Source organism: Pogona vitticeps, chromosome 3 (genome assembly GCF_051106095.1).
Source record: "Pogona vitticeps strain Pit_001003342236 chromosome 3, PviZW2.1, whole genome shotgun sequence".
Lineage (NCBI taxonomy): Eukaryota > Metazoa > Chordata > Lepidosauria > Squamata > Agamidae > Pogona > Pogona vitticeps.
This window is the reverse complement of record NC_135785.1, coordinates 122,827,349-122,853,934: the sequence shown is the minus strand read 5'-3', so window position 1 is coordinate 122,853,934 and position 26,586 is coordinate 122,827,349. Positions and strand designations below refer to the sequence as shown.

Here is a 26,586-nt window from a genome sequence, read left to right as displayed (position 1 = left end):
CACAGTTTTATACAGACTAGTTTCTTGGAAAAAAAATGCAACTGCAAACTTGTATTTTAAAATGTTAAGATAAATACCACAACAGTGCTATGGAATATAATTATTTATAAAGTCTTATAAATTTTTTCTATATACTGCAACCCAGGGGTCATTTCATAGAAAAAGGGCTGCTGGTGCTTTCGTTAGCATAACTCATTTGCATATATAACTCCTGGCATCAATGGAAGTAAGAAAAAACTACTGGGTAAGCAAAAATAAATAAATAAGGACTTTCAGAGTTGCCTGTGCTGTGTACCCTTGAGTCCCCCCCCCTGAGGTGACCCCTGCTGCAACCCCTATTTCTTACAAATGTCCCATTGACACCAGCCACTGTGATCTACCTCCTGGGGTTATAAGTCATCAAACAGGGCTAATAGACAAGCAGCAGTGGGGGGAGAAAATTTTGGCAAAGATCCTGCAGCTTCCTTTTCTCACTTAGCTTTTGGTCTCTTTTAAGCTACATTCCCCCAGTTATAACTGGAGACAGATTTCTAGTTTTGGAGGGGCTCCACCCATGTTCCCTCTAAGCCAAGGGTCCCCAACCCTCAGTCTGTGGCCCGGCGCTGGTTCGTGGGCTTCCTGGAACTGGGCTGTGGAGACGGATGCACGGGCGCACGGTGGACATGTCGCGCTTGTGGAGGGATGCATTGCGCTCATGGAGGGATATGTCGCACTCGCGGCTGAATGTGACATGCCCCTTCGCAAACGTGACACGTCCATCCATGAGCACGGGGTGCCCCACCCCCTGCACACCGAGCTTGCACCCCCCAACCGGTCCATGGTCCCAAAAAGGTTGAGGATCGCTGCTTTAAGCCAAGTCAGCTTGTGACCAGAAATTCTACTTTGTGACCTCTGACCTGGATGATCTACTAATCTCTTGTTCATGCCTCTTTAAAAAATCCCAAGTTTTGTGTGCCAGACCAACACCCCCTAGTGTAAGTTAGAGGGAACTATGGTTTCACTTTCAATCTAGCAACTCTTACACTGCAACTGCAAGGCCTCTATTGAGCTGAACGATGGTGTTCCCAATGATATTTGGAGAAAAGTGAGTTTCTATCTTCTTTTACTCAATTTTTAATTTACAGTTACTTATGTTATCATTACATTGTATTTGGGAAATGGAATACTGGGGGAGAGTAAGGCCTTCCTTACTGAAATAGCTTTGTTGGCCCACTTGCTGACATTGTTGCATTTTGCTGGCTATAGGATATGTCTTTATATCTATATGAGGGTATAGTCATGTTCTACACCACTGTGTGGCCACTGTGTGACAGGGAGTGTTGTACTAGATGGGTCATTGGCCTGATCGAACATGGCTTCTTTTATTTTCTTACAAGGACAGTTCCTACAATGGCCACCTGGTAGTCATTTCCCATCAATTTAATTATGTAATTTTTTAAAATAATAGTTTGTTCTGAATGTATTTTAAGTTAGAGTTCTTAAGCAGTCTTCTTTGGAGTCATGGCCATGGGCACTGTTCTGAATGGCCTGAAAATGTGCTTGTACAGTGGTGCCTCACATTACGACGTTAATTCGTTCCAGCGAAATCGCTGTAAAATGAAAACGTCGCAATGTGATTTTAAAAAGCCCATAGAAACGCATTAAAACCCGATTAATGCCTTCGTAGTGGCTTGAAACTCACCGTCCAGCGAAGATCCTCCATAGCACGGTCATTTTCTCTGCCTGTGCAGCGAGGAATCCGTGCCAGAAAAGAGCGGGTGGCCATTTTATTTACCCGGCAGCCATTTTGAAACCGCCAATCATCTGGCCGAAAATCATTGCTTTGCGATGATCGGTTCCCGAAGCAGGGAACCCATCATCGCAAAGAGAAATTCCCCCATAGGGAACATCGTTTTGCGATCACAAAAACATCGACGTCTAGCGATTTCGTCGTCATGGAGCGCCCATTAAGTGAGGCACCACTGTACTCACTTATAGAACATCACCCAGGTGGGCTGCTACTCTGAAATCTGTACATTGCTTTCTCCTGGTCTTACTTGGCTTGGACTAAGTGGGTATTGCTAACTACAATTCTGGCTTATCCCTGGACTGATCTTAAACACATGAAATACTGTCTTCATCCTAGGGAGACCTATGCATGATTAAAAAAAACCCCAACCATCTGGAGCTCAGTTCCGCAAACAAAAGGCAAAAAGAGCTAAGAAGCAAGCAAAGCAAGAGGGATTCTTCCAGAAATACCTTTGCACACAGAAAGCAGTCGAAGAAGAACATGACAATACCCTTGTTGAAACTACCACTGAGGAAGCTGTACATGGTGCTCCTTCTACAAGTGATATAAACTCTAAGAATGAACTTTCACAATTTGTAGGCCTTTCAGTAAAACATACAGAAGAAAAAGAGGATTTCAAGGAAAGTGAGAGTACTGCAATGACTGCAAAAGTGGATAATGTTGTGCCCAGCTTGGATTACACTTCTTCTTCTTCTTCTTCTTCTTCTTCTTCTTCTTCTTCTTCTTCTTCTTCTTCTTCTTCTTCTTCTTCTTCTTCTTCTTCTTCTTCTTCTTCTTCTTCTTCTTCTTCTTCTTCTTATTATTATTATTATTATTATTATTATTATTATTATTATTATTATTTTTATTTTTATTTTTATTTTTATTTTTATTTTTTATTTATTTATTTATTTATTTATTTACTGGCCAGGTATGTAAACCATACCCGGAATTTAATATGGCTACCGGCCACACTTAAAAACACTACATACACACACACACACACCATAAACAGAAAATTCACAAGACAATTACTGTAGGAACAAATTCTACAATTCTCCTGCTTTTTGATCCTATCATGAATGAACATTTGTGCAGAGATAAAAATGAAGAAACAATGGTTCACTACTTAGGAAAATATTTCCAAAATGAATTTATACGAATTCTAGGAGGTGCTACAAAGCAGAAAAATTTAGCAGATACAGATACAAAGTCAGCCAAATACTATTCAGTTATTCTGGATTCCACACCTGATGTTAGTCATATTGAACAAGTGACAATGATTGTATGTTTTGTCAGTGTAATCAAACCATCAGATACTGAGATGTCCAAACCTGAGGTTATGATAAAATAACATTTATTGGGATTTGTGCCTTTATGACAGAAACTCTTCTTGGACAACTTGAGCAAATGGAATTATCAATTCAGGATCTCTGTGGTCAAGGTTATGACAATAGGAGTACCATGAAACGCAAAGAAAATGGCACATAAAAGAGAGTCCTAGAAATAAATCCACATGCCTTTTTTGTGCCCTGCAATGCACACTCTTTAAACTTGGTAGTCAATGATGCCACTAAATGTTGTCTGGAAGCAACAAGTTTCTTAGTTTGATTCAACAGATCTATAATTTTTTATCTACATCAACTCGCTGTTGGCAAATTCTAATTAGCCATGTATTAGGCAAACTATTAAGTCCCTGAATCAAATGAGATGGGAGAGTCGGACTGATGCTTTAAAACTCCTGAGATACCATCTTGGTTGTATATATGATGCTTTAATAGAGATTTTGATGACAAAAACCTAAAGAAATTATCTGGAAATACTTTGTGAATTGAAGCTAAGGCCCTTGCTGATGCAATCTGTAAGTTCAAATTTGTGATATCCCTTGTTACATGGTACAACATTCTTTTTGAAATTAATCTTGCAAGCAAGCTGTTACAAAATAAGGGAAATGATTTAAATTCAGCTACAAGCCAATTGCAAGTGACTAAGAATTATCTTCTGGACTGTAGGTGTGATGCAGGTTTTCAACAAGTTTTGATGGATGCTGAGATTACAAAGGAGCTAGAAATACTACCAAACTTTGAGACAGAACAAGTTAGACAAAGGAGAACAAAAAAATCAGCATGAAGCACAAGAGGAGGCACCACAAGATCCAAAGCAGAAATTCAAAATAAGTTTTTATTATTCTGTCTTAGACATGGTCATACAATCTGTTGAAGAGAGATTCCAACAGCTAAAACACTATAATTCCTTGTTTGGCTTCCTATATGACATATACAAGATCAACAAAAAAATGTACTGAAGATGTACTTAAGGCCTGCAAGAATTTGGAAAAATCACTGATGCACAATGGAAACAAAGATATTGATACTGAAGATCTCTGCTGTGAACTTATAGCAATAGCTCGAAGACTTCCAAAGTCTATGCCACCACAAGGAGTACTTCTCTTCATAGTGCAACAAAAGCTCCTGGATAGTGTGCGTAATGTTTCTGTTGCTCTAAGGATCCTCTTCACACTTCCAGTGTCAATGGCTAGTGCTGAATGCAGTTTCTCGAAGCTCAAGCTTATAAAAACATATTTACGCTCAACAATGCTGCAAAGTAGACTAGTTGGTTTGGCAACTACGTATATCAATTGAACATGCCTAAGCATCAGCCATTGACCTGAAGGAATCAGTGACAAAAGGCACGCAAAATGAGATTTTGAGGTGGAAAAAACAAAAACATTTAAGAGACATTACAGTTCATAGGATTATTCAAAATGATTTATGTGCTAAAACTGTTTTGTATTTGAGAAAGAAAACTGAAGACTGTTCTATTACTTGTTCTCTCAGTTTTTTTAAAATACATTTTTCACAATTCCAACTTTTGTACTTTGTTTTTCCTACAATTTGTTTGTGAAAATGGGTGTGTGTGTGCAAGTAGTTAGTCTTGCCAAGGGTGGAAAAAAAGCCTGGCCCCAGCCCTGAGGGCAGGGATGTTAAATTGATATGCTGGAGAGTTGTACTTAGTACTTTTTGATACTTCTTTCTTCCAACAGCAGGAAAGAGTGACTTTTTTTGGAGTAATCTGTGGGACATGGGAGACTATAGCATTGCATATTCACCAGAAAAATGGTAGAAATCTATCTGCTTCTGCAACTATACGTTCCACATATATAATGCACCCTGGGTTTTTTTTTTCACTTCCTGTGACTACCGTATTTGCCGGTGTATAAGGTGACTGGGTGTATAAGACCACCCCCCCAACATTCCCACTCAGAATATAGAGTTTGTTATATACTTGCTGTATAAAACTACCCCCTCTTCCACCTGTGTGATTCTGCTTTGGCTGCATCATGGGGAGAGTTCCTTTTGCCCCTTTTGGTTCCTTTTCGGAGGCGGCAGCCATTTTGGAGAGGCGGCAGCCATGTGATTGCATCTCAAAATGGCTGCCACCTGTCTGCTGCTTCCCCAACAGTCAGCTGTTTGGCGCTAGAGTCAGGCTGTTCCCAGGCTAGGAGCTGGGCTCTACTGGGTCTTACTAAGTGACTTTGCTGGGAGAGAGGGAGGGTTTGCTAGACATGCACCTGGCGTACAAGATGACCCCCCCCCCACTTGGAGGCATGCTTTTCAGGGCCAGCAAATATGGTATGTTGTCAAATGGACCCAGCACTACCTTCTAAGCCTTCCCAAATACGCAAAGTAATAATTTTTTAATGGTCCTAAAATGCAAATCATCCCATAGAGGTCTTGGGCACAGACAGTTTGCATTTTATGTCTAATTCTCTCTCCAGAAATTTATAGAGGCCTTAAAAGACCTTTTTTGAAAACCAGAATTGAGGGGATAATTAACGCTTGCTTCTTTAAAAAAAAAGGCTGACCCCAGGAGTGTTTTGAGCAGGTGTGCAGCTGCATGGTTGGAAAGGGTGGGCAGACCTCCAAAGTCTTGCAAAGGCCACAAGTCCTTAAGAAGACCTGTTTCTATGCCATATCTTTTTAACATAACAAGAACATTTGCTCTTTTTAGAAGCCTCCAAAATGTAAAGGCTGCACTTACATAAAGCTACCTGTATGTATTAATCTCAGGCTTCTTAAGCATGACCCACTTATAGAGGAACTATTCCTAAAAGTTTTATCCATTCTACCAGCAAATCCACAATTATTTTTTAGGAATTCAAAATTAAAAGCCTGTTTCACATTTCTCTCCATGTTTGCTATGTATGATTTCCTGATAAAAGGCTTCTGAGTCTGAAAGTTGCATACAATACTGGTCAACAGGAAGAATTACAGCCATTTGTTCTCTAATAGTGATAGTAATTGGGAGGTACAAGGATTTGGATTTCTGAATCCAGAATTTGGACCTGAGGTGAAATGAGCAACATTTGGTTTGATCAAAACTGAAATAGGCTGTTGAGTTAATTGTTAAATCAGGTAGCAAGTGGAATCCTGTGGTTGGTGCACATACTCCCAATTATACTAACTGCACAAACAGGCATTGCTAACACAGAGAAGAAATCTAGTTTTGGAACTCATGAAGAAGTGAATGTTATTCATTTGGGTTTTAGGTTGATGTAATTGTGTACATCTTGTACCTGGATTCTAGTAAATATTTTATATTTAATCATGCCATATGAAATTTCTGCACATTAAATCCTGAAATGCATATTTCAGCATTAATAAAACACCACCCTGATGATAATCACTCATGATTTATTGGATCCAAACTATTTCTCATATGGCCTGAGAAAAATGCAGTTGGCTTTCACTCTTCTTCAGTTTGACTATGCACTATATGTTTTCATCATTAAAATAGCAGAAATACTTCTTAGTACAAAAAAGAAAAAAGAATCCACCAGGCAATTATTCTGATTATTGTTTTAGGAGGACAACCCATTAAGGTAACAAAATGGATTATATTTTGTCCTAAGAAAAACTGCCAGCACAAAATATTGGAGCAGGCTCATCTGTTCATCTGCCAAGTGAACATTTGCAGAAAATCAGTAGAACACTGTTCCTGCCAAATTTCTGCAGCAAATTCCTCTTTTTCATGCTGGAGTTTGCCTCAGAGAATTAATACATCTCTATATTAGGCACATTTTGCTTATTATTGACTGTGTTTACCTACTTATTTATCTGAATTCTTTCTATTCTTTCCATCCAAAAGGTTCCCTAAGGCAACTTACATAAAATAGTACACTTCAATACTAGTGGGATTGCTTCTGCTTCTCCTGCCTTCCACCTGGCATTGCATGTGTCCATACACTATCCAAGAGTAAAGAGAGAAGGACCTAACCGGATCTAATAATGGGTTGGTGAGCAATGGCGTGGCACTTAAAATTTCTCATGCCATATGTTCTGCTTCCAGGCTGTGCAATCTGTATCCCTTCCCTGGAAACAGTGGGTATGGCCGTTTCCTTGTCTGTCTAGTCACCATCCACCCCCTCACACACAGAAATGAGACATTCATATCACTTTGGATGGCAGCTTCCAGAAGCCCACAGCCAGCATAGTGACACTGGATACAGGGTTCTGAGAGTTGTCGGTCAAAATGCCAAAACATGTCCCTTTATTCTCATTTCACAAAGCTTCAATCTATTTATTTTTAAAAAAGCGAAAAACAAAACAAAAACTACTTAACTTTGCTCACCTTGAGAAGTAATAGCTTAGGAATGGTCCTTGATCTTCCAGTATGCCATGCGATATCAATAGAAAGTGACTATTTAATAACTACTTACCCTCAGCGTAAAAATAAAAATAAAATACCAACAATTAACTAAGACAACACTATGACAACACCATAGGACTGACAGGTTACTTACATTGAGTGAGGATCCCTGTTAAGGCATTTTTAAAATTTTCCTTTGCTTGCTCCATTTCTTGTTCATGAGTTGCTTTTTCGTTCATAAGCCGTCGGACGTGGCTGTTAGCCGATTGTACCATTGAATAGAACTGGTTGGCTGTGCGACGGTTTACCTCGCCACGCTCTATCCAGGTAAGCAACACTGTAATGGCTTCTGAAAATTTGCTGTCATCTAGAACAATCAATTCGAAAAGTGTAAATTATGATGCCATGTTTCCTACTTTGAATACACTTCTACACTTACAAATTAATAGTCTCATAAATAATGTTTATGATGTATCTTATAGCAGACTTTGTATCTTATAGCAGAATTCACTTAACATTCTAACATAAAACTTTATAAATTGCCCTCCAAAGCCCTAATTATCATGAATCTGACAGAATGCTGTGGCTGGAATTTTCATTCATATCACTTTGTTCTAGCAATAAGGAGCAGCTTTGCTCTGGGAGTAATTAAATACTATGCTTTTTTTAAATCCCCCCCCCACTCAGGCAGAACTCTTTATGTGTACTATTCAGTTATCTTTAGTCAGGGGTGTTTCCAGACTCCTGTTTTCTGGCAGTCCCCAACCACTGTTCTTCCACATGTATAACAGTAATTGATCTTCTACACATGGGGTATAGGGGAATGTGACTTTGTGTGTGTGGGCCTCCCATCTCAAGTTCCATGAAGAAAAGTAAGGTACATGTAAAGATTTTTTGTAAAATGTTTTGTTATCGGTAGTTGACATGATCTAGCCATTCCCAAATTTGAGCATGCCAACATTAAATCAATTTCTAAGGTCACGTTTAAAAATGATTTCTTAACCTGCATTAAGCAGGGGTTATTTCTGGTGCTACCTTAGAAATTGTGCTAGCTTAATAGGCTTTCTTAAAAGGAAGTTCAGAATTTATTACTGTGTTTAAAAGACTGGAGAAGGGAAAATAATATGGTGTAAAAATTACGCCAACCAGAAAGGCAACATTTTATTTGTCTTTTAACATTTCCACTAAAACACATTTTCATTTATGCAATGACTCCACTATATATGCAGTAGGGGAAGAAGCATTTTATGAAAAATTATGTTTGATTAAAAATAAATACACTGAAAAATGGGGCTAACAAAAAAAGGTAAGCATGTGTTTGTTGAATTGATGTACAGTAACACATTTATAGATCAGTGCACACACACCAAACTGATGTCTGTTAAAACAGAAGAAAAGAGTATGCTAAGATCACTTCTATCTGTTCTGCTCTTTTTCTTATCACTAACAAAACTAGTAATTTATTTGAGTGGCTTCTCCATGATCCAGTCCTCTACTGCACTGGCAATACTGTACCTATACCAAGGGATCATAAGAATTGGCTCAAGGATCTGGTCCATTTCCAAGCTAAACTGCCATCTCCTTGAAGGACAACATTAGCCCTTCCAAGTCAGCTACTTGTATATTTCTGTCTATGGTATCAGAGACATGGGAGGACATGATGACAATATGATCCCCATGTTGCTCTTTTTACATATGGATTGAACAGTAGCTTTGGACACCTGCTAGAAAACACTGAGTACTAACTGTATTGAAAGTCATATACTGATTTGAATGATCTGTCATATTTATCAGTGAAATTTATTCTTTTTGTAAACAACTCTTACCCTTTCTGCTTGGAATTAGTTTGTTCTACTGAAACCAGCAAATGGCTTTTGTGAAGGTAGGCAGATACAAAATAGGTGCAGCAATCACACATTTACTGTATGATCACTTCATATGAGGTGAAACCATTTATTGCTTTGTTGTTAATTATCATTTCCAGAAAAGGTTACTGAGACAGCAGCTCAGGCTCCATAAGGATTAGTAGCACTTATACACTCTAGCCTTTATGGCTGATATTACAAGATAATTCAGCTATGTTAAATCTTAAAAAACTATCCTTTAAATCCAACAAACATACATGGACTGACTTCCATGCTCTGCCAGGCAGTGGATGCTGTGAACCACAGGAAGGAGGTCTAAGCACCTTATTCTCTGTGCCAGTGTGACGGTTAAGTGGCAGATGGAACTACTAGCCTGATATGACCTCTGAAGATGGCTAAATGGAAGTGTCAAGCCACAACAGGATCAAATGAACTTAGAAGCTAATAAGGTCCAGTTTAGTCTTACAAGACCATTGCTCTGCCTACTTCCTAGATCAGTGCTGCTACACGCTGCTACATGACCCATTATGTGATTCAGACATCTGTGTTTTTGTTTTTTTCAAACTTCTCAATGTCATTTTGGTCAGGTTTTCCTAGGTATTTAGTTTGTGTGGCTAGTTCAGTTTATACACATATCAATGGATATAATCCATTATTATTATTATTATTATTATTATTATTATTATTATTATTATTATTATTATTATTATTATTATTATTATTATTATTATTGTTGTTGTTGTTGTTGTTGTTGTTGTTGTTGTTGTTGTTGTTGTTGTTGTTGTTGTTGTTGTTGTTGTTGTTGTTGTTGTTGTTAATACTAATAATTATTATTATTATATATTTTTGGATGTACATGGAAAATGTGAACATTACCATGTTTGGTGCAAAAAATTACTATGAAATTATACTTTTAAGAAAGATTGAATGAAAGTTGTGCAAATTTTGAGCGAGCCAATCAGGGAAACAAGCAGTTTAAATTCCAGACTTCCTCCTCAAATAACTGTAATGGCCGTAAGCCAATTTAGGTTGCTGCCAGGTCAACCAAAAGATAATGTAACTTTATTACAAGTTGCTATACAGGAAGTTTGTGTGAACAGAGCGGCATCCTATATTTCTTCAAGCCAAATTTTTGTATGTTCCTAACAGTTCCAAAAACAGGGTGCTTTTGATTTCCATCAGTTGCTGAAGCAAATGAACTTCACTGAAACTGCTGAGGCAAACATAAAATCTGAAAACAAATAAACAGGGGGCACATTTTAGCTTCATTTTATTATTTGATAGAAGAAAAAAAAATGTCAGTTTGAAAAGTGTTACTCATTTTGTTATTCAATTTGCTTCAATTTTAGTAAATCATTTTATTACACAACTTATGTGGCCTGATCACTCTGCAGGTAAACATGGAACTGGATGTTGCAAAAACCACAAAACTGCCGTTATTCTCATTCTCTTTGTTTTCCCTTCCTTGTTGTAATGTCTAATACAAAACAATGTGTGCACTTTCAGACGATTTTTGGTTGTGCAGTCACTCCATCAGGTTTAATTTCTCATCACCAGGTTTCCCAGTCTTAAGGAAATATCCAGCTGCTCCTGGCTTAGTATTTTCTTATCAGACCTCTGGAGGGGAGGGGAGAGCACAGAAACAGCATTCATGGGGCTGCTGGGGACAGAACAGCCAGCATACCCTTAGATAGTTGTTGTGGGTTTTTCGGTCTCTTTGGCCGTGTTCTGAAGGTTGTTCTTCCTAACGTTTTGCCAGTCTTTGTGGCTGGCATCTTCAGGGGACAGCACTCTGTACTCCACTCCCAAGCAAACTACACCAGAGCACAGAGTGCTGTCCTCTGAAGATGCCGGCCGCAGAGACTGGTGAAACGTTAGGAAGAACAGCCTTCAGAACACAGCCAAAGAGCCTGAAAAAACCCACAACAGCCATTAAATCCCAGCCGTGAAAGCCTTTGCGAATACATACCCTTAGATCCTCCCTTTTCATATTTTATGTCCCCACACATTCAGTTTGAACACCTGAATATGGATTACCAGAACTGCAACTCCACAATAAGGAAACAAACAGTTGTTTTATGTTTTTTATATAAAAAAAACTATTTTAAAAGCACTTATTACTGCTGAATCGTACCTCATTCTCTGAACTGTATCTACCAACAAACTGATTCTTTGCTTACAGTCTACATTTTAGAAAGCCAGACCTCTGTGAGGTATTACTGATCTTTTTTAAATTTTTTTGTCACATGAACCACATGGCTATGTTCATTTTTTGTTCAGGGAAAATACCCCAAATAGCCACACAGGAGAGGATCTAAAACCAGAGCCACCAGAGGTCCACCATTTCCCCTGATATCAGGATTTCCACGTTTGTGGATGCTTCTACTTGTAGCTGAAAGAGGAACTGTGTGGTTTGATAGAGAGCAATGATAGAGTTACAGGATGGCTGGCATCCCTATGTCTCTAGAAACAAATAAAGGCAACGGGTTCTGAATCCTTTGAGGTGAAATCTAATATTACCAACACACCAAGCAGAGATTCTTTATATTTGCAGTCCCCATCTTGGAAATGTGACTACACACCCTAATGCTTTAATATCTAGCCAGGATTATTTTTCATCTTTTCTGTTTCTTCTTTCCCCACCACAATCTCTGCAAATGCCTGATCTGACAAAGAGTCCTGAAAACTCATATGCTTATGGTATTTAAGTGGTTCAATAAAGATATTAAACACCTCTACTTCTGAACAGTACATATTCAAGAAACAAATGTTGAGGGATGAGAGGGGGAAAAAACACAATTTCAGAGAATAATTTATTTAAGATCACAACTGCACAGCATTGAAATGGAAAGCCCTTTGTTACCACTTTAGTTGTGCATGCAATATGGAGCAGCCAGCACAAGCTGAAAATAACACAGTACAAGTAAAAACACTAGACAAAATCCAGTTAGGAAAAAACGTGCACTGCACAAAATGTGCAGTTTCCTCCTCCTTCTTTGATGTCTGTTGCCCAGTTGCTGCAATTGCTTCCCTGATCAGAGGAGGTACAACAGCCATCCAGCAGTACAGGCAGCTCATTTGTGATTGCCAATGGAAACAGTTACAATAGTAAAAGTTAAATGATAATGAATGTTAACTTAAACACTATTGCTGAAATAACAAGAAAAAAATTGCTTGTGGAGGTGGGGGAGGAGGGGTAGAAACAAAAATATGTTACTTAAAAAGGAAAACTTTCCAAGCTTAAGATGAGTGTGCATCTATTAAATTTTGCTCAAGTTAGTGTGTGTGCATGCATATGCACATGGTGTGTGTGTGCGCGCGCGTGTGTGCGTGCATGCAATTTTGGTTTGTTGCATTTGCAGAGTGCTCACAAGTATACCAAGCTACAGTGGTGCCTCTTATAACGAGTGCCCCGTTTAACAATGAATCCGCATAGCGATGGCTTTTTTGCCATCGCTTTTGCGAACACATTGCGATGTTGCCTATGGGGAAAAATCGCTTTGCAATTTTTTCCCCATAGGCCCCATTTTCCCCCGGCTGAGCGGCAGGAGCCTCCGAAGGACCGCTCCTGCCGCTCAGCTGGGGAGAAATGCCGGCAGTAGGGTCCTTCCGAGGCCACCGCCGGGATTCCCCGTCGGATGCCTGAAAGGCATCCAGATCCCTCCCACCCTGCCCCCGCTGCTGGGATCCGCCCCACGGCCAGCTACCCCCGCCATGGTCGGACTCTCGGGAGTCCAACCATGGATGGGGGAGCCGGCCGCAACGCGGATCCAAGCGGTGGCGGTGGCAGGGTGGGAGGGGTCCGAATGCCTTTCAGGCATCCCGGGCTTGGATCTGCCCCACGGGCGGCTTCCCCATCCATGGTCGGACTCTCGGGAGTCTGACCATGGATGGGGGTAGCCAGCCGCGATGCGGATCCCGGCAGCGGGGGCAGGGTGGGAGGGATCCGGATGCCTTTCAGGCATCCCGGGCTTGGATCCGCCCCACGGGCGGCTTCCCCATCCATGGATGGACTCTCGGGAGTCCGACCATGGATGGGGGAGCCGGCCGCGACGCGGATCCCGGCCGCCCTCCTCCCAACCCTTCACCCCCTTCTCCGCTGCCGCTGGGTTTCAGAAGCCGCTTCCAAAGCCCAGCGGCGGCAGCGGAGATGAGGGTGAGGGGTGGGTCGGGCAGAGCTGGGAGGAGGGCAAGGCTTGGGTGTTCCCGGGCGCCCTCCTCCCAACCCCTCACCCCCTTCTCCACTGCCACTGCTGGGCTTTGGAAGTGGCTTAAGGTGGGTGCGGTGCGGCTCCCGGCGGCGGGGGCAGGGTAGGAGGGTCTGGATGGCTTCCAGTGCTTCGCCTGGAAGCCATCCGGACACCCCCTACCCTGCCCCCACCACCGCTGAGAGCCTTCCGAGCTCTCAAAGGGCTTTCTCTAATGTTGGGGGGGAAGCCCTTTGAGTGCTCGGAAGGCAAATGTCGGCGGTCGGCGGTGGCTTCGGGGTCCTTCCAAAGCCACCGCCAACCAACTGCTGACATTTTCTCCCAGCTGAGCGGCGGACCTTTGAAGCTCCCGCCGCTCAGCTGGGGGAAAATTCCAAAGGCCCCATTTTCGGTCAGCTGGTCGGCGGTTCCAAAATGGCCACCCCACTGTGTTGCCTCGCTTTAGAGGCACCGAAAATGGCCGCCCCTATGGAGGAACATCGCTGAACGATGAGTTTATCCCCCATAGGAACGCATTAAACGAAGTTTAATGTGTTCCTATGGGTTTTTACGTTCTGTTTAGCGATGTTTCCACATAGCGACGATTAATCTGGAACGGATTAACGTCGCTATGCGGGGCACCACTGTACAACTGATCATTTACTCCAGCAATTTTAAAAAATCCCCACGTTTCTACTTAGAGCCTATTTTAAAAACATTCTGACCCAACTGCACTGACCTGCGAGCCTATTAACAGTTAATTGGTTATTTGGTACAAGTAGGAAAAAACTTCACTGGTTGTGTAATAAGAAGATACAAGTCACTAACAATTTAACAAGTGCTAGAGGGAAATTATTCACAGCACAACTGCATTATCCAGCATAATGCCCTCTCTATGGGTTATTTTTAAAATCGTAATTTCATCTTCACTCCTTGCTTTCTAAATTCATGAACTGACTGCCCAGTAGCCTCCTGCTGAAGTCAATTTCTCAGGCGAGTTTTAAGAACTGAACACTGACACCCCCCCACAAGCATCTGGAGGTTCAGCTGGATCCCTGACAGTAAATTAAATTTTTGTCTAGTGAAGATATCTCAAGGAAGACAAATAACAAGAGTCTAGTTTTAAAGTAAGCTCAGTTTGAAGCCTTTTGAAGCTATTACTTCAGAGACAAGTTGACACCATTCAGAAATATTACCTCAGAGGAATGATAATAAAGGCCTAATGCTTTGTTGCTTAGATAAATGCACCAGTGAGCTTCCTTTGCACATTGGTCTTCTAAAACCCACCATATACAGGAGCACTTTCTTCTGCTAAAAAGTCATTCTTTCCCAGCTTTAAAGTATGTTTTAGAGAAATTTCAGCTGTGATGACAGCTCATCAATTACTCAAACATACTCATACTTATGGGAGCTTACACTTGTGTCTGGTAAAGCAGGATGTGTCTTGAAAGCTGTAACATATACCTTTGAATGACATCAGTTTATCAATGTCAGACAGCTGCCTATGCATGGTGAGTTATCTTTATGAGCTCTGGAATTCAGGGTTTCAAATTTGTAGACAGAAACACTCAATCTGCAGATACCCCAAACAAATCAAGGAAGCTCTTTCACACTTGAGATGTCTCCCATATAGATTCCTTGCCTTAAGACTGTGTCTGTGGTAGAGGAAAGGTCTGCTGTTGGGTGGTACTCAGAAGGAAGCACTGATTGCAAGATCTCCAGAGAGACTGGAAGTATGGCCATGATCTATCCCATTGTTAGCTCTTTTCCAGGTATCGAATATGTGGCACCATATATACGGTGAGGTCAAATGGTGGAAAGATAGAATAATGTGTAATCAATCTTACATATATTCATTATCAGTTCTTTTTATATTGTTCTTCCTCTTCACCATTTTAGCTTCACGTTACACAATTCTTGAAGTGAAAGGAAAGTCTGGTGCTGCAAAGAAAAATACTGCATAGGAACCTGGAATGTAAGATCTATGAACCTTGGTAAGCTGGATGTGGTCAAACAGGAGATGGCAAGAATAAACATCAACATCCTGGGCATTAGTGAACTAAAATGGACGGGAATGGGTGAATTCAATTCAGACAGTCTACATCCCAAACCCAAAGATGGGCAATGCCAAAGAATGCTTCAACTACCGTACAATTGCACTCATTTCACACACTAGTAAGGTTATGCTCAAAATCCTACAAGGTAGGCTTCAACAGTATGTGGACCAAGAACTCCCAGAAGTACAAGCTGGATTTTGAAGGGGCAGAGGAACTAGAGACCAAATTGCTAACATGTGCTGGATTATGGAGAAAGCCAGAGAGTTGCAGAAAAACATCTACTTCTGCTTTGTTGACTACACAAAAACCTTTGACTGTGTGGACCACAGCAAAGTATGGCAAGTCCTTAAAGAAATGGGAGTGCCTGTCCACCTTATCTATCTCCTGAGAAATCTATACGTGGGACAGGAAACAACAGTTAGAACTGGATATGGAACAACTGATTGGTTCAAAATTGGCTGTATATTGGCTGTATATTGTCTCCCTGCTTATTTAACTTATATGCAGAATACATCATGTGAAAGACTGGGGAAGGGACAAATAACCATCTCTGCTCATAATTAGCTGAGTGTAAATACATGAAGGGTGTCAACATGCCTCACAAAAAGGTGCTGGAACAAATAAGGAGAAGCAGTCAGCAAAACGTAAGGCTCGTGCTCGCTCCCCTCCCATAATTTCTTCTTTGGATGAGGAACACTGGCTGAATTATTCTGTAATTTTGGAGAAGCTTAGTACTTTGGAAAAGGAATGGGTGCAGGCCAAGGCAGCAGCAGGAGCCAGGGAGACGCATAGGTCTCAGGGAGAGTCTAAGGTGTGCAAGTTGGCTGAACTTAAAAGAATGGAAGACATGATGCTTTCTCGTATCGCTGCTTAAGAGGGTGAGCGTCCCAGCCTTTTGGGATTTGCTTTAGAGACTGTGACACCAGCAAGAAGGTCCTCCAGATCAGTGGAGTCTAGATGGACAGCAGAAGGGTTCAAAAGAGAGTCAGCAAGTATGCAGACCCATGGCAAGGACAAGCGTCAGGCTAGCGCACCAGATGGAGTAGTGATGGCAGCTAGGGATGTTATGCCAGGTGAGCTACCTGTTACACTGGGCATGACACACCTGGCAGGTGCTTGGCCGTGGGGCACCAGAAGCCATTTGGTGTTGAGTCCCTACACCCTCGCCCCTGCCATTATGCCAAGGAGGGATGGCATACCTGGGGTTTACCCAGGTTCAAACCCCACAGCAGTAGGCTGCATGAATCTAGGGGCAGGGGCTGGGGTTGAGGTGACCCCTAATAGGGCCATCCCAGATACAGGGTACAATTTGGTGGCATGCTGTGCTCTCCTGGAGGGAGACCAGTCCCTTCCCCTGGGCAACCATCTCCTACCAGCCACAATTGAAAAAAAATATGGAGAGTAAAATATGTAGACGTCTTGAATTATTAAATAGATAAACGGAGGATAGGGATAGGGAGAAGGTGAGAAGGCAGAAGCCTGATAGGTGCTGGGCAAATTGGCTTCCATGCTTCCTCATTTATGCAGGCACTGTTGTGTGCTCAGAACCAGAAAGGGCTTTTTTAAAATATAGTATTTAGATTTGATATACAGGGCATATGTGGAATTCTCAGGGCATGTGTGGCTTTTTTATGATAAAGGGTTCCGTATGCACACAGTGCTGCACTCCAACATGTGCTGGGATATGCCACATGATGTGTTATGGCTTCGGCACATGACGCCAGCCTGACCAGTGTTAGGCGAACGATTCGACAGTTGGCATCTACTGTAGTCCAAAGAAATGCTCAGGCATCTTTTTCCAGCACTTTGGTGGGACAGGCAGTTCAACCCCACTTGATGTGTTGGGACTTTAATTACAAAGGTTCCTGTAATAGACAGCCTTGCAAGTTTAGGCACCTGTGCACAATACGTGGGGGAGCAAATGTGTCAGTCTCCTGCAGTAGGGGATGACCAGGGGGACCAGGGGAGAGGGAGCAGGGAGGCAATAGAAAACTTCTTCCTGGCCCCCTCAACACACAAAAAGGGGCCCAGCCCAATTAAGGTAAGGGTGTTGGAGAATTGGCTGCGCGATTATCCTGACTGAGCAGCTGCTAGATTCCTCAAGGAAGGGTTTCAGTTAGGTTTTCATATTCATGCAGTGGGAGTCAGGGTAGCCACCTGGACAAAAAATTTAAAATCTGTTTGAGGGCAGGAAGCCATAGTTAGGGCTAAGATTAGTAAGGAGGTAGCGGAAGGTAGAGTGTTGGGCCTCTTTGTGGCCTCCCCAGTGCCACACCTTAGGGTTTCACTGTTAGGCATTGTTCCTAAGAAGGTGCCAGGTAAATTTAGATTGATTCATCATTTGTCTTTCCCCACCGGAATTCAATTAATGACACAGGAGCTATGCAGCATGCAGTACAAGTCTTCTGACACAGCAGTCTGCATGTTGAGGGCTTGTGGATTAGGGGAGGTGCTAGCTAAATGTGACATTAAGTCAGCATATAGGCTCCTCCCAGTTCACCCTGAAGATTTTGAACTGTTAGGTTTCTATTTTGATGGTCATTATTATATGGACAGAGCCCTAGTCATGGGATGCTCAGTGTCATGCTCTGCATTTAAGTGTTTTAGTATCTTTTTAGAGTGGGCGCTCAGGTGCAGTGTGGGGCTAGCACAAGTGGTGCATTATTTAGATGATTTAGATTATTTTCTTTTTTGTGGGAAACGAGGCACTTCTAACTGCTTGCACCTCATGCAGGTTTTTCAGGAGCTTGCACATAAACGTGGCATCCCCTTAGTGGAAGAAAAACAGAAGGACCTACCACGAAAGTGACTTTCTTAGGGATTGAATTGAACACTATTTAGCATTCCAGTCGACTGCCTGAAAACAAAATTGCAGAGCTGACGCTGCGACTTCAAAGGATGTTGGCACAGTTCAGGGTTACTTTGTGAGAACTTCAGGTGTTAGTTGTACACCTGAACTTTGCTTATTAGGCTGTAGCTCCCAGTAGAGCCTTTTTGTGAAGGTTATGCGATGCCATGAAGGGACTCAGGAAGCCACATCATTGGCGCAAGCTGTCAGCAGGTATGAGGCAGGATTTTAGAGTTTGTTTGGAATTTTTGCAGGGTTTTAATGGGATCTCCTTTTGGAGGACTGAATTCAGGCTAGGGAATGGACTGCAGGTACAAAGAGATCCTGCAGATTCCACAGGGTATGGGCTTTATTATAGGGGGTGCTGGTGTGCAGGCATCTGGCTGATATGGTGGCACACTTCAGGTTTAACGAAAGGTTTGACTTTCCTGGAGCTGTTCCCTATTGTGGGAGCTATATGGCTATGGGCAGGATCATGGGCCAACTCGCACATAACTTTATTGTTGCGATAACCAGGCGGTGGTGCACATAGTCAGTTCTCCTACTTCCAGATCGCAGAGGGTAATGAAGCTAGTTAGGGCCCTCACCCTAAAATGCCTGCAATTTAATACAGTGTTTCAAGCAAGACATGTGCTGGGGTGGAAAATACACTGGCTGACGCCCTGTCCTGTCAACAGACGGACCGGTTCAGGGCGTTAGCTCCCAGAGCACAAGCTCAGCCAGACGTCCTCCCAGTAGAGATATGGAACCTCGGAGGGCAAAGGCCAATACAGCTATGAGTCTGGCAGTGGCCTCTAGCACTTAGCACAGTTATTCAGCAGCATGCACCAAGTTTTTCTTATTTTGTAAAGGGGAATGACTGGAACAGGTATGGCCCGCCCCTGTAGATCATCTTGTCCAATTTTGTGTATCCATGCATTGGAAAGGTTTAGCGCCCAGGTTGATACAAGGCAAGATGTCAGGCTGTTAAGGATAATACAGGCAGCTTCTGTATTAGGAAAATGTTAGAAGGTTGGGCCAAGGAAAGGATAGTTGCAGAGGATACATGCATACCCATATCGCCAGCAATTTTAGCCAAGCTGGGAGACGTTTGGAGGGCAGACTGTTTTGATGATTTTGAGGTACCCCTGTTTAGGGCAGCGTCACTCATTGCGTTCTTTGGGGCTGTTCAAGTAAGCGAGCTGGTGGCATCACAAATCCACATACTGCCTTGTCAAACAAATGTAAATCTTGGGGCAAAAGTCTCTGTAATTAGCCTTGGGCATTCTGAAATACTGGCTTGGATCGAAGAATAATACTTTCACATGAACTACAGTAAGTGTCTTTCTCCTTTTTGATTGTTATTGTGTATATTTATGGCACTACAGTATGTAAATTTTAATTGATATAAACTGATCTATACCATTTTGCTTAGATCAAGAATACATGGCTTTAAACTAAGCCCTACAGTATAAATAAAACACATTTTCTCTTAATGTATCTTCACATGACCTATTTCATTCAATTTTCAGAATGTTATTATCTTTTTCTGACCTGGGATAAATTCAGGTTACCAACAGCCTTTATAAAACTCTGAGCTGACCTGTTACAGAGAAGATACTCAATGGCTTCTGAGCAATTAAAGAGCCGGGCAGTAATCCATACCAGTTTCACCTAGTTTGACTTAATGTTATTAAAGATCAACCACTCTGGAATATCTCTAGCAATCAAATGCTTGAATTTCCAATTGTCTCTCTCATCAAGATTCTACCTGAATCTTGCACACACAGCATTCATACTTCGTTCATTCTGTGTTAGCTCCTTCCTCTAGTCATTTAAACCTCTTTTCTGCTCTCTCTGCAGGGGGATAACACTATCTGGTAGAGAGGTGGGTTCTAAATTCTAAATATTATAGACACAGGCACAGAAGCATAAATGCATCTGGATAATAACATTATTTTTTTAAAAAAAGGTACATGAAGGAACTTTCAATGTAGTGTGAAACTTTTCACATTTTCATTTATTCCTTCAAATGATTCTGTGACAAAACTTCAACAAATGTTAACAAGATGAAATACCCCCTCTGCTTAGATCAGAAGCTGCTGGTGTCACTGTTGTTTTTTCTGCCTAAGTGGGGAGCTGGTGAACAGGTGAGAAGCTGAAATTTGCTTGGTACTGAAAGAATAAATACAAGGGCCATTGGATGTGCTGGTTACTTTTAGTTTGTTCCTCTGTCTTTGTCAATCCTCTGCTACAGAATTTTGTGAATTATGGTGGAAAGGATGTTTGTTGTACACCTTTGAGAATGACAGATCACTGAAGAGCAGGCTGTAACCATTGTCAGGGTGGTAGAAAAGGAAGAGACTGTACAGACAAGGAAGCCAGCAAAGGAATCACCAATTCCTGGTCTCCCTTCTTTCTAATTTTTCTGTTCAGCAAGGTCTTAGAGGCCATGATGGTAACCCTCCCTTGTCTAAATGTGGTACTGCTCAATGTCAGGTCACTTAATGGAAAATTCATGGCCATCATGATTTGAGCATAGACAAAGAAGCTGACCTTGCATTTTGGAAGGGACTGAGATGAATTTGTCTCAGCTTTGTCCACCAGACTTCTCCATACATTATCAGCCAAGGAGGGTAGAGAGGATGAGTTGCTGGAATGCACAGAGATTCCATGTCCATATTCAGAGTCATATTCAACAAATTTCTAGCTAAAACTATTTGCAGATAAAAGACAGACAGAACAGAATAGAGAATCTGTCATACTGTTCTTCCATAAGATCCAAGAAATCGAATGGGAATTTAAACCTAGATTAGGAAAACTGAAAGTTCAACACAGAACATATAATTTGACAAGGAAAAAATATAGAGAGGATGGAAATGATATACTGAAGAACCAAACAGAAGGGATACAAGGATGACAGTATCTTGTGATGAAGAACCTGGAATTTTCGAAAAAGAAGTGAAAGCTACTCTCAAGGTACTTGAAAGAAAAACAAATCACCAGCAGACCTGCAAAAACTGAATCTGTCAAGATCGGAAGAAGGCTATGCCACCAAGTATGGAAAACAAAACAATAGCCCACAGACTAGAAATTTTTAATCTACATTCCAATCCCCAAGAAATGAGATACCAAGGAATGCAGTATATAGGACCATTGCTGTAATTTCCATGCAAGCAAAGTGATCCTCAATATACTACAATAAAGGCTGCTACCATATACCAACTGAGAAATGTCCAATATCAAGAGGCACTACAGATCATACTGAAAATATACAGTGATGTGAAGAAGAGAGTACACTTTGTTTGACTTCCATGATTTCTTGTATCAGGACATAATAAAAATTATATGGTCTTTAGCAGTAATAACTTGAAGTAATGGTTTTCTGTATGACTTTATCAGTCTCTCACATTGTTGTGGAGGAATTTTTGCCCACTCTTCTTTACAATATTGCTTCTGTGTGCAGAATACATTATGGAAAGCTTGATTAGGTTCAGATGAAGGAAGAATGGAAATCGGTAAAAGAAAAATCAATAATTTAAGATATGCAGATTATACCACAATACTGGTGGAAATCTATGATTTGAAATAACTAAATGAAGGTGAAAGAAGAAAATGCAAAATAAGGACTACAATTGAATATTAAGACAAAAATTATGTCTACAGAACAACTTCAGAACTTTAGTATTGACAATGAGGAAACTGAAATAGTTAAAGATTTTGTATACCTTGATCCAGTCATCAATCCAAATTGAGACTGTAGCCAAGAAACCACAAGAAGACAAGTCTGATTCTTGGAAGAACAGCTATGAAGGAACTAGGAAAGATAGTGAAATACTGTATAAGGATGTGTCATTGGAGAACAAAGCCAAGATCATTCACACTGTATTCTGAATGGCTAGGTGTGGATGAGAAAGTTGAATAGTGAAAACGGAGAGGAAGGAAATTGATATGTATGAAATATGTTGTTGGATGACAGCTTTGTGGATACCACGGGCTGCCAGAAAGACAACAAAGAAGTCTTAGATCAAATCAAGCCAGACTTCCCACTAGAAACAAAAATGACAAATGAGGCTATCATACTTTGAGCATATCATGAGAAGACTAAACTTGCTGGAAAATACATTAATGCTAGGAAAAGCTGAAGGCAGCAATATAAGAAGAAAATCAAATATATGGGACAGATTGATCCAATAAAGGAAGACATGCTTTGATTTTACAAGAGCTGAGCAGAACTGTTAAGGATATGACATTTAGGAGACCACATCCATAGGGTTCCCAGAAGTTGGAGGCAACTTGATGGCACATGACAGCAAACTAACTACTCACTGTTCATCAGTCTGCCCCCTTGAACTACCCAGGGGAGTACTAGCGTCTCCTCACCTAATGGTCCTGAAAAAGTCAACTGTTAGGAGTGGTGTGGGACTTCATACACAGGACAGGTTATTCCAGATAATATATAGAGTCAGTCATACAGCAAGACACACTCCAAATTTGTTTTCTTGTTGCTGTTCTGTACAGAACAATGGTGACCTACATATGGAGGAAAAATATGTGATCTCTTAATTATAAAAGATTGGTAGGGCTAACACTTTGATAGATCTATAATCTTTGCATGGGTGGTGCACTTATTAGAAAGATCTAATCCCAATGCCTTATGAATGGTTTCCTAACCATTTCTGCAGAATTTTATGCTACTATAGGTGGGAATTCTGTTAAAACCTATATAGCTAGCCAATGCTATGGCATAGCTTCAGCATAATCTCAGAGCATATATGGAGTGTAGGTTGTATAGCAAAGCAGCAGATGGACATAATGTTCTTCTAAGAGACAACTAGGCTAAACTACATAACTTTTCTCCCTATTTTTATACCCCAAATTTCATTTTCCAGACTCTTACAGAAGGTCTGCAATCAGGAGTCAAGATTTCCTAAACTTTCACAAATAAACAAGTAACTTCTTCCCTCTTTCCTCTCCTCACTTCAGTTGAAACTATTCTCCAAATTAACTCAACTCTGTTACGTTCACCCCATGGCCCCTGTTTGTTTCACCAAACACAGAGCTCACGAAGGTATCCCAACACACCCTTTAATACGTTGCCACCAGCTGATCTCTTTATCAACCTATATTTCCTAAGAAAGAATGAGGTCCATTCAGTACTGAACTTTTAAACAGAAACAGGTTTATTGATTACAAGTTGTTTTAGGAATGGTTCTTAAGCACATTCTTAAACTTACACAAAACTTCAGTATTTTACTTTAACCTCTTCTGTCTTACTTAATACAGGTCACACTCTGACTAATCACTCCTTAAACACAATCTCTCTGCCTCAAACTCCAAACTCTTTCTCCCTTCTCTGTCTCTGACTGAACTGACTAGACTCTGACGCACCCCTCCCTTCTAGGTTCTCTGGCTCCGCCTCCAAACTACCCCCACCTGAGCCAAAGCAGGGTAATCGCTACAAGCTCCAGCCTTGAGGTTTAGTCTCTCATAGAGATAAGGCACAGGTGTTTGCTGCCTTCCAATTAGTGATGATGATGTGCTGTCAAGTCAATTCTTACGGTGACCTTTTTCAGGGCTTTCTACGTACAGAGTACTCAGAAGTGGCTTATCGTTGTCTTCTTCTGGAAGCATCCCTAGAACCACACAGGCTAGCTTTTCTGGGATGCACAGTGGAGAATCAAGCTGCTAACCCCTGGCTCCATAGGTAGATAACTAACTCACCAAGTTATCCAGCCAGCCTTCCAATTACCAGTGGCCATTCCCTCCCCACTTCTTGGGCAGCTCATCTTAGGCACAAAGTAGAAGGCCTGGTTTTCCAGAAGAGCAACAAAAACAATGATAATTCATTTTCCCAATCTCTTGACAGTATTTTTATATTTTTAAATCATTAATATAAACCATGGTACCAAAATATTCAAAAATATGTGTAAAATAAAAACAAATGTATTTACAAACTTGGACAAACAAACATAGCATTTCATGTTTGTAGATTTTGCATGTATATTTTTGTTGAAATAAATTTCTGAATGTATCTTTTTATTTATCATATAATATTGTCCCAAATATTTCCAGACACACTTGGAGGACTTACAGTATTTTCATTACTATGTTAAATATATTGTATAAAAGAAAACCATGTTGCCAGAAAATCGTTCTTCTTTATTTGGTCCCTAGTGATAGGTATCTCTTGTGTTAACTTTTCCAGAACTGCTATATCCCAGACCTGTTTAAACCACTCATTCATTGCCAAATCCTTCCTATCCTTCCAAAGTCTAGTGATTACTCACCATGCCACAACCAACAGAAATGAAATAAGATATTTGTGTAGTATGTTCTTTCCTTCATATATATATTTGGTGAAGTTTGTGACACACATTTCACCACAGACTTTCCAGCAAGTATGCCTAAGTCCTGCAGTAGAATAATTACTCAGGTCTATTATATTTTGGAAAGTAGTAGAGGTCTTACCCCTTCATTGTTTCATTATAATTTTTAATTAATTGTTCATATGGGGATAAGGGTCTTAGAGATTGTTGCTAAACTTCTTCATTACTGAGAAAATGAAAGACCTATTATATATGTAACTATAAATATTAATTATCTGGGATTTCAGCAATTATATTTATTATAGGAGTGATGATTAGTTTCCAGGACTAGAGAAAAAGAAAGGTGAATTTTAATGCAATAATGTGCCGCACAAGTAACACTCAATTTGGAACTCTTAATTTTTTTAAAATGTTGTTCAGTGACATCTCTCATAGTAGACTCAGATCTAATTTAAGTTACATGGGTTATCCATTATTAAAAAAAAAAAAAACAAAACACCCCTAAGGTCTTACTTGCCATTTAAAAGAAAATACTATTTCTTATTCTGCGTATACAACTTACAGAATTCAGATATAGGGTGTGATGATGTTCACTGGCCTGTATGGCTCCTCAAAAAACTAGACAACTTTTCAAACGATTGGTCCATGAATGGCCATAGGTAGCCACAATGGAGACATGCTTCTAAAAGAACAGTGGGCTTCTGAACATGAAATGATGGAGAGAAACAGAAGGGGGCTGCTGATTTCGTCCTTCCTTAAATACCTGAGAAGTTCCAGAACAAATTGTTGGAGTGGAAAAGTGTGATACCTGATGCCTGAATAACAGCTATAGCTATTGAAGAGAAAGGGAAATAAAAAAGAGACCTGTTTTGTTGTACTTTAGCTTGAAACATCAATAACCTTTCTGTGACAAAGCTGTAACTTTATAAAGAGCCAGCAAATGTTCCTTTACCTTTCAGTTTTTCAGCCAGCAAAGTTGCTTCATGTTCCGAATAATGCATTATCGCTGGAGGAGAGGGAGGTCGCATTCGATCTTCTTCCATTTTGCGCCTGTGACGTTCCTCTCTGGCCAACATCCTTTGCTTACATTCCCATTCATAAAAGTCATCCCTTGCCTGAGCAAAATCAACATGAAGGCGACCTGAATCCTTTTTGTCTGTGCTAGATCCTAATCTCATGCGATAACCTGAAAATAACAAGCATAAACACTGTCGCTCTTCCTCCTTCCTTTGTGGAAATACCTTCACAGAATTTGCTTAAATCAGGTTTTTCCCTCATCCAGTCTGTCTTCATGTCAATGAAGCAATATTCATACCTGCTTTATCTATAAACACATTTATCCAGTAAAGAAGAAGGTCCTCAGACATACATGCACCCCCCTTTAAAAACATGCACCCCTTCAGCAGAGCCAAAAAAACCCCACAAACATCACACATTCCAGACAGAGTAGTGCTTAAACAAGATGAGGAGACCAAGGGCTTGGGTTATCCAAAGAATTTCTCACAAGCACCTTTGTCTGTTTTAACATACAGAACATGCAAAACTAATCACCTTTCTTTGCCAGGTTTTTAATTCAAAATTCATTCTTTCATATTGTGTTATACTCCATCCTATCATGTCTAACAAAAGTTTGTGTGTGTGTGTGTGTGTGAGAGAGAGAGAGAGAGAGAGAGAGAGAATTAAATTCAAAGCACCAGAAGAGCCTCGTGGCGCAGTGGTTAAAACGCTGTACTGCAGCTAAGACTGTGCTCACGACCTGGGGTTCAAATCCCAGGTAGCCGGCTCAAGGTTGACTCAGCCTTCCATCCTTCCGAGGTCGGTAAAATGAGTACCCAGCTTGCTGGGGGGGCAATGTGTAGCCTGTTTAATTAAAAATTGTAAACCGCCCGGAGAGTGCTTGTAGC

General features: G+C 40.9%; 1 protein-coding gene across 12 annotated transcripts in view; it reads right to left on the bottom strand.

Moving 5' to 3' along the window:
• Positions 1–26,586, bottom strand: part of ENOX1 (ecto-NOX disulfide-thiol exchanger 1) — a 540,515-nt gene that overhangs the window by 157,534 nt on the left and 356,395 nt on the right. For all 12 annotated transcript variants that reach the window (XM_078390695.1, XM_078390697.1, XM_020797018.3 and 9 more), the window contains 2 exons: positions 25,635–25,868; positions 7,572–7,784 (listed from right to left, as the gene is read on the bottom strand). In XM_078390695.1, coding sequence (XP_078246821.1) covers positions 7,572–7,784; positions 25,635–25,868 — 447 coding nt within the window. The remainder of the gene's footprint in view (positions 1–7,571; positions 7,785–25,634; positions 25,869–26,586) is intronic.